Here is a 14,010-nt window from a genome sequence, read left to right on the forward strand (position 1 = left end):
TCCTTCACTCATCTCATTCCTTTGTCATGAATGTGCCTTTGTGCTTGCGAGAATATCATATTACCTACTTGCTCAGCTGCTCCAATTAAGCTAACCTTCCTCTGTCCTCCCATAACCAAACACCATCCCTAAATCCAGATTCATGCCCTCATAAAACACCTAACCCATGCTTCATTCTTTTCATACTTAAAAATAATTGATTTTTGATTGAAAGTAATAACAGTTAGATCTATAAGATAATGTTTGCCAAGACAGAAGGAATGTAAGAAAAGAGATGAAGAGAGAGAGAGGAAAAGGTAAGAAGTGAAAGAAAGTTGTTTGATGAAAACAAGATAAAAATATGGATAAATTCGATTCCCTCTTTTTGGATTATGGGCTGACAACTAAGTTGGACCGTTCTTGGTAAAGGTGAGCCCATAAAGCCCAGAAAGCAAAGGAATAAATAAAGAGAACAGGAGAAGGCAAAAAAAAAAAAAAAGAGAGAGAAATGAATAGCAGAGGAGCAGAGCAGGAGGGTGTGTCTGCCTCAATGCCCTGCTTCCAAGCGTCTTTATTTAGGTTTACAAGAGGTTCTTTTCACTGGGTCCAGCTTGGTTTGTGTGCCCTTAACATTTCTGCCCTCCAACTAAACACCGAAAGCAGCAACTAAAGTGTATATACATATACATATATACACACACACACTATATAAAAGACAAGCGTGAAACCCACTCACCTCTAAATTCAATATCTACTACTGCTCCTACTTTTCTTCCTCTGCCCCTCACCAATTCTCTCTTCTGCTTCCCCATTACTGAGACACACACAGATAGAGGAAGAGAGAGAGAGAGACAGAGATGGGTGAGCTTCTGTGTCTTCACTTTTTATGATGACCAAAACACCATCACTAGCTCCCTCTCTTCTTCCCAGAAGAAGATGGCAATCCTCCACCATCACAATGACCAACTAGCTCACCACGAGAACTCTTCCTCTTTCCTTGATGCTCTTTACTGTGATGAAGAAAGATGGGAGGAGGAGGAAGTAGAACAAGTGGAAGGGAATAATGAGACTGGTTTTCTTCTTCCTCGGATCTTGTCGGAGCAAGACTTGTTCTGGGAAGATGAAGAGCTGAACTCTCTCTTCTCCAAAGAAGAAGAAGCTTGCTTTGATCTGGATGTTGATCTTTCTCTGGCTCGTCGTGAGGCAATAGAATGGATGCTTAAAGTTCATGCCCACTATGGCTTCTCTGCTCTAACGGCAACACTGGCCATCAACTATCTGGACAGATTCCTTTCGAGCTTCCATTTTCAAAGGGAGAAGCCGTGGATGATCCAGCTTGTGGCTGTCGCTTGCCTCTCTTTGGCAGCAAAAGTTGAAGAAACTCAAGTTCCCCTTCTTCTAGACCTCCAAGTACGTTAGACTAAAACAAAACAGGAAAAAAAATAAAAACAAAAACTAAACGTGGTTCTGTTCTGTCTTTGGACATAATAAATTAACATGCTTTTGTTCTTCTGTTTCAGGTTGAAGATACTAAATGCATGTTTGAGGCAAAGACTATACAGAGAATGGAGCTGCTTGTTCTATCAGCCCTGAAATGGAAGATGCACCCAGTAACGCCGCTCTCTTTTCTAGATCACATCATAAGGAGGCTTGGATTGAAAACTCATCTTCACTGGGAATTCCTCAGGCGCTGCGAGCATCTCCTGCTCTCTATTCTTCCAGGTAAGCGACTAAGATTCAATTCAAAAACAAAAAAACAAAAAGAACCAACCTTTCACTCCCAAGATTCCTTATTGTTTGGTATGTGTGTGTTTTATCGGGTCTAGATTCAAGATTTGTGGGTTATCTCCCATCGGTGTTGGCTACAGCGACAATGCTGCGTGTGGTAGACCAGATTGAGCAGAGTGAAGGAATGGAATATAAAAATCAGCTTCTGGGCGTTCTTAAAAGTAACAAGGTATGGGCTTTTCTGGGGGTACAATATATTCTTAACCAAAGCTGCTATACATATAATTAATGCACAATATATGATAAGCACATGATTTGATCTGGGAGTAACTTTAGGTATTTTGGTTCTGTCACTGTTACAGGAGAAAGTAGACGAGTGCTATAATGCGATACAGGAGATGTCAAAGGGCAATAATTATTATAATTATGGGCATAACAAGACTAAGAAACGAAGATATGAGGAAATTAGTCCGGAGAGTCCAAGTGGCGTAATCGACGCAGTTTTTGGGTCTGATGGTTCCAACGATTCGTGGGCAGTGGGGTCATCATTATGTTCATCCCCAGAGCCACTGTTCAAGAAGACCAGACCCCAAGAACAGCAACAACAAATGACGTTGTCCCCGTTCAATCGGGTCATTGTCGGAATCGTTGGAGCGTCCCCTTGAAGAGATCTTTGATAAAAACAAACAAAACCACTTCAAAAAGGATGTTTTTATATTTACTGCGGTAATACCAAATTCACTGTTCGTTCTTGCCGCTACATGTCTTCATTTCCAACAATGCCCATAGAAGAGGTGCAGAAGAACAAGGTGAAAGAGGAGGACAAAGTTGGCAATGAAGAATATATCTGCTGCTGTGCATTATATTCTGCATCTCTACTATATGTTCTCTCTTAGGCACTCTTTCTTTTCTTGATCTTCTTTTTTTCCCCTTCTTTAAATGGATCTCTTCGGGACCATATTTTATTTGGACATACTTATATCTTTCATTCCATAATAAATTCAGAACAATTCTTGTTCACTTTTTGTTTGTGGTTTCACCTCACGTTGAATGCTTTCCTGCCTGGCTGGTATGATGTTTTTTTTTTTCCCCCAACCTGGAGATGAGAGCCCCATATGGTCCACTCGAAGCCTTTTCTTTTTTTTTTTGGTGGTCAAATTAATTTTTTTTCTCGATTCTCTATGGTTTCAAGCCTTGGTTTAATATTGGCAGAAGAAAATTTTATTCTTGACATTTACTTTTATTATATTAAGCATGTTAATACAGATACTAACTTGCTATACTAAAAAAATGGATATAGATGCTTTAATTTGGGATATGGTGAAAACAAATCTGTATTGCATGTGGAGGAGTGTTACATATATATTATAGGAATAAGGGCATTATTATTATTATTATTATATATGGATTGAATATTAGAAGAATTAAAGGGGTGATAATAATAAACAGGAAAAGAGAAATGTAGGGGAACAAGAGGTAGGGAGAAGAAATAGAGAATGGAGTAAGTAGGGAAGCATGTGAAGAGAGAAGGAAACTGTCGGCCAGTGGGTGAAAGGGTTTTGACCCTCCTTCCCTGGACCCCACCTTCACCTTTCCACTCATTTGTTCAAGTTTAAATTTGAACCCGCTTAACATGTTGGAAGAGAATGGCTCTAGAATTGGCATATCAGTCAGCCTTTCTTGGGCTTTTTGAGCCAAATGCTACAAACAGTAATTTTAATTACCAGGATACTACACTATGAAAATTATTTACCAGCATACTACATCCAAAATCGTTCAAGGCAAGTACGATTTTAAAAATACACAGAACTCGTTCTTTGAAAGAACGAGTTCCGCAGCTTCATTTTTTTTAAATAATTTTTTTTGGTAAAAATGCCTGCCGCCTACTCCCTATGGCTTGACCCTCCCTTTTTGCACCCCATCCCACTCCCCTCAAACATTTTCCTTCCCCCTTCACTTTTTCCCTCGTTCTCCCGTATACACACGCACACACATCACAAATTATTATAATTTTAATTTATATATAATATGATATATTTAAAAACTAAAATTAAATAAATTAATTAACACATATAATTCTTATTATAAAACCCAGCTAACTAATTTAAAAAAATTAAAGATATTACTAAAAATACATGTAATATATGCTAAAGCCATCACGTAATATATGTTATAATTAAATAATTTAACAATTTTCTTAATCATATAAGATATGCTATAATTAAATAATTAAATAATTTTTTAATCTTCTTAAATTAGATAACTATGTTTTATATTGAGGATCAGAGGTAGTAACAATTTAAAGGAATCATGTAAAATATACTATAGTTAGATAATTTAGTGATATCTTTAATTAACTTATATATAATATGATATATTTAAAAACTAATTAAATTAATTAATTAATACATACAATTATTTAGTAACAATTTAAAGGAATCATGTAAAATATACTATAGTTAGATAATTTAGTGATATCTTTAATTAACTTATATGTAATATGATATATTTAAAAACTAAAATTAATTATTAATTAATACATACAATTCTTACTATAAAACATAGTTATCTAATTTAAGAAGATTAAAAAATTATTTAATTATTTAATTATAGCATATCTTATATGATTAAGAAAATTATTAAATTATTAAATTATAACATATATTATATGATGGCTTTAGCATATATTACATGTATTTTTAGTAATATCTTTAATTTTTTAAAATTATTTAGCTGGGTTTTATAGTAAGAATTATATGTGTTAATTTATTTATTTAATTTTAGTTTTTAAATATATCATATTATATATAAATTAAAATTATACTCCCTCCGTTCCTTATTATAAGAGACATTTGATGCTTATGGCATGTTCCTATATATAAGAGACACTTAAAAGTTGTCTCTACTTTTTTGTATTGATTTTCTATTTTACCCATATTTATTGTTTCCAACTCACACTCTCTCTCCTTTCCACTTCTCTTTCTTTTAATAATTTACTATTGTTCTCTCTCATGCTCTCTCTCCTTATTAATGAGGCATTTTTGAAAAAAAAATTATATATTTTACACATTGATTGTTCTTAACTAATTTTAATTGTTTTTTTGAACAACATAATTCGGTTATTCGTCTCTTATAATAAGGAACGGAGGGAGTAATAATTTGTGATGTGTGTGTGTGTGTATACGGGAGAACGAGGGAAAAAGTGAAGGGGGAAGGAAAATGTTTGAGGGGAGTGGGATGGGTGCAGAAAGGGAAGGTCAAGCCATAGGGAGTAGGCGGCAGGCATTTTTACCAAAAAAATTATTTTAAAAAAATGAAGCTGCAGAACTCGTTCTTTTAAAGAACGAGTTCTGTGTATTTTTAAAATCGCACTTGCCTTGAACGATTTTGGATGTAGTATGCTGGTAAATAATTTTCATAGTGTAGTATCCTGGTAATTAAAATTACTGTTTGTAGCATTTGGCTCAAAAAGCCGCCTTTCTTGACATAAATGTAACAGTGGGCTTTTCTTGACATAAATGTTTCTCTGGGAGGGATCCATCTGTATGGAGAATTATAGGAGCCTCCCCTGAATAAATTCCGCTACGTATATCCATCCTTCCGTGTGTCCCAACACGTACGCTTGAGGGAAGAGGTTTCATTAGGAGACTTTCTGGTGTGTTAATTCTTTGCCTCATGCTTTGAGTTCCAGATCAGATCATCCCACCATTGGCAACGAGGGAAAAAAAAAGTAGTAAGCTTTGAGTGATTAATGAAAGATGAAGCCAAACCTTGTTGGCATGAGAAGGGGATACGAGTGAATAGAGTTGCATCCGTAAGGACAACATCAGTGGACAACGTCGGACCCTCAAAGTTGACAAAATTTGTTATTGTTATGGCGTGTGCATTGGCAAGGCAATAGAACACGTCAAGTTTAAGATGGAAGACAGAAATAAAATTCTAAATATAAATTACAAACAATATTTCCTCCCCATGTTACTCTCTTTCTTGCAGATCTTCATTATTGCAGCTCTGAATCATTCAAATGAAATTTAATAATATAACTTAAATTATATATTTTTAAAATAATTATTACGCATAAATCATTACAATTTACTATTTAACAGAGAAAGGTCAATTTAATTTAATTATTTGTAATAAATACTCATTGTCTATCCTACAATAATTTGCTAATCATATATATATTAGCTAAAACTATCATTTGATAAAATCATTAACATGTACAACTATTACAAGAACTAACTTGGAGAAAAATGGATAAATATGAGAGACAAAGTGAAATTAAATGTTAAATCAACACATATATTAAGGACAAAAGGTACTCCTCTGGTTCTATTTATAGGGCAGATAGAAAAGGTTTTTTTAGATCCTATTTATAAGTCACTTTATTAAATTTTCAGCGTGAATGTACTATTTTGTTCTTCATCTATTATAGTGTAGGGAGTTATCTTTTTTGAAAGGTACATATATTAAATAAATATAAAGTTGAAAAATTATTATATTTTAATAAAGTTAATGCATTTTAAAATTTTTTTTGGTGCGTGTGAAATATGTTGAAAGTGTTTTATAACTAAGATTAGAGGAGCAATACATTATTTACTGGGGTAAATTTTTTTATTGTTGGCAACTTGGCATTCTCATCGCAATTGAAGGGATTAAGGTGAAGAAGGCATTAATTATATACATACCCCACACAGGAACCCTTTGGTTGGAAACTTGAAGAGAGTGGTACTTTGTGCTCATTAATTGCCTGCGCTCACCTCACAAACTTCACATTGAGCCAACAAAACACCCATTTATTAGTTTCATTAATCTACTAGCTTTCTGTCCCCCCTGGCGACACCCCATTGAACTAGTTTTGTTTTCATGAATCTTTTTATTTTTTGAAAACATGATTATTTTTACATTTATTGCAAACAATATTTAAAAAAATAGATAGAAGTAGTAGATGATAAGTATCAATTCGAGGAGAGAATGAGACGAAACTATATACCCCATCATATGTTTTCTTTATTTCTAAATACAAGTGAATGTGAGGGGGGGAGAGAGAGAGAGAAGAACATGGACAACACTTTGAAGAGATTTTTTTTTCCTTTGCCAACGCACTTTGAAGAGAAATTAAGGAAAGTAGGAAAAGGAAAAGAAAATGGAGAAGAGAGATTAAAACATCTGATGACATAATGCAAATGTTTGGTTTAGTTGGAAGGTGGTTAGTTGGATTAGAGGAAGAATAATGACATGATTAAGTGCGCAAATCACTTTTCAACACACACAAGGAAATTAAAAGAGAGGCATACCCCAATGACATGTGGATTTATACATTACCTTCCCTTCCCCTTTCTCTTTCTAGATATTTTGCGTCTCACATTTTACTTTTCTTTTCATTTTCTGCATTCTCTTTAACTTTTACCAATATAATGATACTCGTGTCTATTTTAGTGGGATTCACTACAGTGCATACCTCACCTTTCGCTTCTTTCCTTTGCTTTCCCTCTTTTGTCTTTGTTCTATTGTCAAAATTAAAGCCACCCAAAAGAAATCAAACTTCATTATTTGCTTCCCTCCATGCGTATAAATGTACCTACCATTATTTATGTATGTAATGTCTCAGTGGAACAAGAACCTCCCTTTATTATTTCCAGGCTTAGTATTATTGGTTTAGTATTTTTAGGTTGTAGTAGGGGCAAAAACAAAAGGCAGAGTGGCCTTCATAATTCCTTGCCTCACTAAATACGTTTCCTGTAATCACTGCATTAAGACATAATGTTTAACTAAACAATTAGCTACTTAATAAGAGAAAAGCATCATAAGAGAGAGATGGAGACAAGTGCAGAGACATATAAGAAGTAACAAAACACGCAAAATGATAAAATAGTCTCACGAAATGGTTTAATTACATTAAAGCATCCAAGAACTTTTTTAGAATTTTTTTTCCCCTGTCAATTTGCCTTACTACCCTTGTGTGAAAAAATCTCTCCATTGGTGGTAATGAGAGCTCGAACAACGGTGACCGGACACGGCAGGATCATTTTGGAATTTGCCTATTACAATTATTCTTATATGTGTTTCAGCTATAGATATGCATATTTGTGGGAGTAGTTTTTGAGAGAGCACCCACTAATCCTAAATTATGATATAATGCAAAAAGGCAGAAGATTTTAATCATGGGGGACAAAATCTTTGATTTTGTTGGAAGATTGTCTTTCCTTCCCTTCATGTCTTTTTCCTCCCTAAGCTTTCAAATTGGAATAATTCATTTCACAAATTACATTACTTAAAAATAAGTGCATTAACGTGTTGTGGATGCAAGTGATGATGAATTGACGAGCCAGAGAAATAAAAAGGTGCACAGTAGAAGAAGAGTGAGGCAGTTGATTTTTTTCTTCTTCCAAAGGCAAAACAGCTTGCTTCCATGCACCAAAGCTCGTGACATCATTTGCTGTAGTCCATAATATTTGTATAAATTATTAACTAACATGATTATGCCCCCACCCCCAATAATTTGAGAATAATATCATCACGCCTCATGCCTTATTTGTAATAATCATCTTTCTTTTTCCTCCTTTGACTTAGCCTCACTCATCCTTCTTAATGCTTCATTAATTAATATAATCCTATGAACTCATCTAAGTTTTGGACTCTTAAGCTAAAGCCCTTGCATGTAATTTTCCTCCTCCTTCTCTGGCCTCCAGTCTTTTCTTGCTTACAGCTGTAAAGTTCCAGAGAACAATAAAAACAACAAAAGAGGACCATCTATTTGTGTGGGCCCCACCCTCTCCCTGCCTTTCAATTTCATGTCTGCAAAGACAAAGGTTTTCTTTGAGAGTATATGGAAACAGCTTCCTCTTCCTTCTTACTTCTTAGACACCACAAGAAAGAAAGGAAGGAAGAGAACATACCCTTTTATGTGATGCTAAATACAGCTCTTTAATCTCTGTCCAACTTTTCTTTTAGAAGAAACCAGAAGAGCATAAATAGAATTCCCTGCTTTATGCCTGGCTCTTGTAGGTTGTACTCACTGGTCCTCCCCCTTCTAAACTAAACCATATCCCAAAATGCTCAAATCATTGGACTCAACCTTTTTCCTTTTTCTAATTAAGGTATTGTTTTGAAAATTTACAAGGAATCATTTGGTTTGATCATAAGATAATCTCTTCAATTATAATTAATCTCACATCTTTATTTTTATTACTTATTGGGTTCCAAATTCAATCTTCACTCTTCAAAGGCATAAGATAGCATATATGCATATCTTAGTTCGTTGAATTGAATCTTTCTTATCTATGATTCTTGTAATTAGAAAAAGAGCAATAGAAAAAAAGTATGACTGAATATGAGCTTACATTACATTCTTTTTAATTTTCATATTCTCCCCCCTTTTTTATCTCCCTTCATATTTATATGGTTATAAGTAAGCCACATTAATGATTCTTCTGAACCTTACCAACAAAACAAGAGAGCAGACACACTATAAAAAAAGGTAACACGTCACATCAAATAGTAGCATAATCTTTCCTCTCATATACGTGAAATCAACTTACAGAATCAAGTCAATCTTTCAAAGTATTTTCAATGTAAACTCTCTCGGGAGGTTTGGACGGAAATATTAAAAAGTCTACCTAACCGCAGAATTCTTGTTTTTTTATCTCTAGTGTAATATTCGGTTCTGTATGTATACAGCTCTTATATATGTCACCTCATTTGAGCCAATCTCAAGCAATGTTCTCCCCTGTTATTAATTAGAGTTGGTGTAACCTTAAAATTTGACCGAACAGTACAGTGTTATATATTTATGACCCTTTCAACTTGATGGAAAGTCACTGATATATCACAAGCAAATTTACTCCGAAACAAGGAACTGAAATCTAAAAGCAGTTGGTGTGGGTCTGAAACTCTCAAGGGACTACATGGTCCCAAGGTAAATAGCAATGGGATTGGAGGAAGCCGAATGCATTATTACTATTGTTCACTCTCGTATGAAATGGCCCCAAGAGATCAGAAATGGAGGCCCCAAGAGGCTGTCTGTCTATTTAGCATTTTCCACATCCAATGCGTGAATCAAATTATTATGGCTACGTTGTTCCTATCTTTTTCTGTTACAGTTAATGTTGGATTCTGGGAAATCGGCATCCAATGCCTGCATGGACTTGATCATATTCAAAGTGGTCACCATCAAACCCAAGCAGAGACAAATCAATACCCACAAGATCCATAACTTAGCCTTTCCCTTATATTTTCTTTTAACTTTGTACGACTCTACGTTAGGACCAGGTCTAGGGGCATTGAGAACACTGCACAGATCTTCTTTCTTTGGGTTAGCCATCTAATGAACAACAAGATTTATTGATAAATGAATCTCATTTCATTTTGTAAGGTAGGCGGGATTTCATGCAACTCTTAGTATTCACTAATCAGATAGTATGAATAACCACTAGAATGCTCAAGGACCCTGCCAGGGAAGCTTTCTGTTTTAGAAGAAATCAGATTCGAGAAGTTCCTGAGCATTGGAACTGTGTTTAAACTCAGGTTTTTTTTTTTTTGGGGGGGGGGGGGTTTTGAATTTAAGATGGAAAATTAATTGGTTTGGAGAGCAAAGGTTGGCTAATAAATAAGGGACTTCATTCGGCAGCAAACATATTGAATGAACTGAGTACAAGTTATTTATTAGTGTTTGTTTTATTACCTACTTAGAAGTAGTTTGAATAACAATGATCCAGAGGAGATCGAAATCATGTGAGAGGAGTCTTTAAAGTTTGGTTCTTGGAATCTCTCTGTGGGACCTCAAATAAATCTTCTTGGCGCCACAATGGGCCTCTGCCCCATCATATTCACGCAGTGTCATGTATGGAAAATAAAATGTTTTTTATGGGAGAAGTAGACAAGAAGCATTGAATACCTAAACTTAATGGCAAGAACAGTAATAGGTTTAGGTGGTCCAATCCAAATCCAAATTCTCTCCTAATAAGTTGTATGTCTTGACATTCGTTTTGGAGGAACATCCACTTTATGTCTTATTTTTAAACCTGCAACTTGCTGGTCCAAAAAAAAAAAACTTGCAACTTTTTATATGTTAATTCTTCGCACAATCAAACAGTACATAGGAGCCGATAAAGATTTACCAAAGTTGAATATCTCACCATCTGTACATTTTATTAGAATGGATTTTCACTTAACTCGCTCATTATATCAGTCAGCATACAGTACATGTAATAGTAATATTTTTCTGGTCTTAAATATAATATCTTTTTTACACTATAAAAAAGGTTTTATATTTATGATGGGAGGAGATATCCTCACAAATTAATGTAAAGACAACAATGACAAACTGTAACTGTCACCTAAAAAAACAACGAAGAACTGTAGCTTTTCAAAGGTGAAAACCTAAAACGTGTGACAAAGTTGTACCTACCGCATTACACAAATTACTTGAGATTAAGAAGATAAGACTCAATTGGAAGCGAGTAAGAAGATAAGATGCTTTTTGGGTCTCTTTAGTTGCTTTACAAAGTCAGAAGAAAAGGACAAGAGGAGTTAGTGATGCTTTTAGGGGCCAGCCATGGCATAGCATGTCCCAAATCTGTGAAACTTAGCTGCCCTACTGCAACCATGTCTGGCTTAGCAGACAAAGATTTGGGTATCTTTTTACATAGCCAATACTGACCCAACCTATATCATCACCAGCTAAGCTTATGTAGGCTTAAATATGTTGCTTCAAACACACTCTCGCAGGGTAATAACCTTAATGGAATGCCAGTCCAAGATCTTTCAGGATCATGACAAAAAAAGAAAACACAGATACACAAAACCAGAATATGCATGCCACGGTAGTACACAGGGAAAGTCTAACTCTGTGGGAGTCAATGTTACAGGAAGCGAAGGATGTCGTACAGAAACAGAAGACTGTTCCTATTGGTACAAAGGGAAGAAAGAATAAATGATACTAACGGGAAGGAGTAAATTAACGATAAAGCAAGTAATCCCATTTGTGTGTCTCTGCCCACAAGGCTTTTATCTGCAACGTACGGTAAAAGGATAAGATACCATTGGTCGTAGTTAGTTTTTTACGCGTCCAAAATTCTCATCAACATCGCGAAATTTTATGCAGGTGGGAATTGTTCGAATAATTTCTTCACAGAAAGATAGAACCCGTGACTCTTTTTATGGTACATTATGATCTGTTGGTATGTATCGCAGTGGGTCAGCAGCAATCGTCCTAACTTGGATAATTGGGCCATATGCGTGAAAAGTAAAAGAAGTAAAGGCTGATTCTAATACAATTATCCCCCTCTTCCCTTCATCTTGGAATCTCAAGATTCAAAATTTTAACCCTTAAAGTGATTTCGTTAGGATGTGTACAGAGAAACTTTATCCTTGATGACAGCTTGACCAGTCCAGCCTGAAACGATCACCACTCAAAGTCGGTCATTATTCGCTTTTCATTAAAAAATATAATACATTTCTCTAGTGTCATTATTCTCGAACACAGGATGGATATAAGGGGCATATCATATGCTATTATTTACTTTCTATGCTTTACATCCTAGAGGCAAAGCAAAAGTTAGATCAGTATTTGGAGTTAAGAGCGACGCAAGCTCAGTGAACCAGTAATGCTGCTACATTTAGCTTCAATATGACATTAACAAATTCCAGGAACTCAATGAAGTTAGAATTGATTTAGCTTCAATATAGTATCCCCTGCTTATATGTGATTCGTTGCTAAAGTTTCTTGTATCTGTGTTACATGTTACATACTTTGAGCTTTGTTTGGCCATGAGTGTGATCAAACTGCGAAAGAAGGCCTTTGGTTGATTTGTTTGGAATTCTAAGTATCTTTCTTCACGCCTTTGGGCGGTTAACTTTGGAATGATAATACGAGAACAACAAGGCATAGAAACTTCCTTGTGAGATGATTTTTGGCGACTTGCTGATGAGCAAACCAGGCAAGACACTAGCTCAAATTAAAGTGACACATATTCAAGATGGACACTAGCTCAAATTAAAGTGACACATATTCAAGATGAAGTATGTTGAGTAAGAACAACAAAATATGGGATGTGTTTGATGATAACCGGGGTGATTGGATTACATGAGGGAAAATTACACTCTTGGATGAAAGTGAAAGAGGAAAATCAATATATAACAGTAACCCTCTCCTTACGGCTGGTGGCCAACACAAATAACAGTTGCCTCTTTTTAGGGACTCTTCAAGGATAGACCTGGCCTTCTTCACTTTTGGGTCCATCGATGTTTTTAGAAGAATGTTTATTGTAAGCTGCCTAACACGAAAATGAAAATGTATAGGTACTTTTGTAAGTGTTTTATAGTCTGAAAGCATGTTATGATGAGTTCTCAAAATTTAACACATTTAGACTTTAAAATGTAACCCCAAAAAAATAAAACACTTCTATATTCTCATCATCTCATCCTAAACGTAAACGTAATATAAGTGGGCTTTCCCAGTTCAGATCATATTTATAACGGAGCTTCATAAATTAAACACGAACCCCATAACATCATTTACAGGATAACTCTCCCCATTCAGACGGAATCTACAGGCAGAATGATAAGAAGTAACAACGTCTGATTTAATATTTCAGGGCCGAAATTCCTGCTGATACAGTGAGTGCTGCTGGTGGCATCATCAAAGTCAAAGACAAAGGTGGGAGGTGAAGGGCTTTTAATGGTAACGACATCGCACGCAAGTCAACGGACGACGATCTTCATATTCTAGCGGGGAATTTGGGAAGATCGTCCCTGCATGCTTAAAACTTCTGATTATTTTGGTCGCTGCTTTGAATGTAACCATTTATATTTAATAAATATGGTATCCTATCACAACAATAGTTTCTTGTTAGTTTGTTAGTCAATCCGTGTTTTTGTTGCTTGTTATGCATTTGAGCTCTTGCTCTCTCAGTCACTACGCTAAATTTTTTTCCCCAAAAGGTAACTTGAAAAAGAATAAACAAGCAAACAAGTTCATGATTTTCAGGAGTTAGGTCTGACTCACAATGAGACAAGTCAAGTTCAAATCCCCATAAAAAAAAAAATCTACGTTTAATACCTGATAATTTCTCGACTAGAATTGCCTATAATAAAAATAGACCTACGCATAGGAAGAAGGGGGGGAAAAAAAGTTTATGACTTGTTCAATTTGGATCTAGTTTATCCAATTTTACGCCCAAAAAGCAAGATATGGATGGGGCTGCCCAGATTCGGCATTGGGCTATCTATCTCGGCCTATTTTGCTTAGCCCTACCAGCCCAATAAAATAAATACTGCAAATAACAGACTTAGAAGGGAGGA

The 14,010-nt window shown here is 35.3% G+C and overlaps 1 protein-coding gene across 1 annotated transcript; it reads left to right on the forward strand.

Moving 5' to 3' along the window:
• Positions 1-779: 779 nt before the first annotated feature.
• LOC114725320 (cyclin-D3-1) lies at positions 780-2,764 on the forward strand. The gene is made up of 4 exons (XM_028911820.1): positions 780-1,389; positions 1,500-1,701; positions 1,806-1,936; positions 2,070-2,764. The coding sequence occupies exons 1-4, from the start codon at positions 916-918 to the stop codon at positions 2,370-2,372; spliced, it is 1,110 nt and encodes a 369-aa protein (XP_028767653.1). The 5' UTR covers positions 780-915; the 3' UTR covers positions 2,373-2,764.
• Positions 2,765-14,010: the final 11,246 nt, after the last annotated feature.

This window comes from Neltuma alba, unplaced genomic scaffold, assembly GCF_004799145.2.
Source record: "Neltuma alba isolate B1F8T4 unplaced genomic scaffold, ASM479914v2 tig00012242_pilon, whole genome shotgun sequence".
NCBI classification, from domain to species: domain Eukaryota; kingdom Viridiplantae; phylum Streptophyta; class Magnoliopsida; order Fabales; family Fabaceae; genus Neltuma; species Neltuma alba.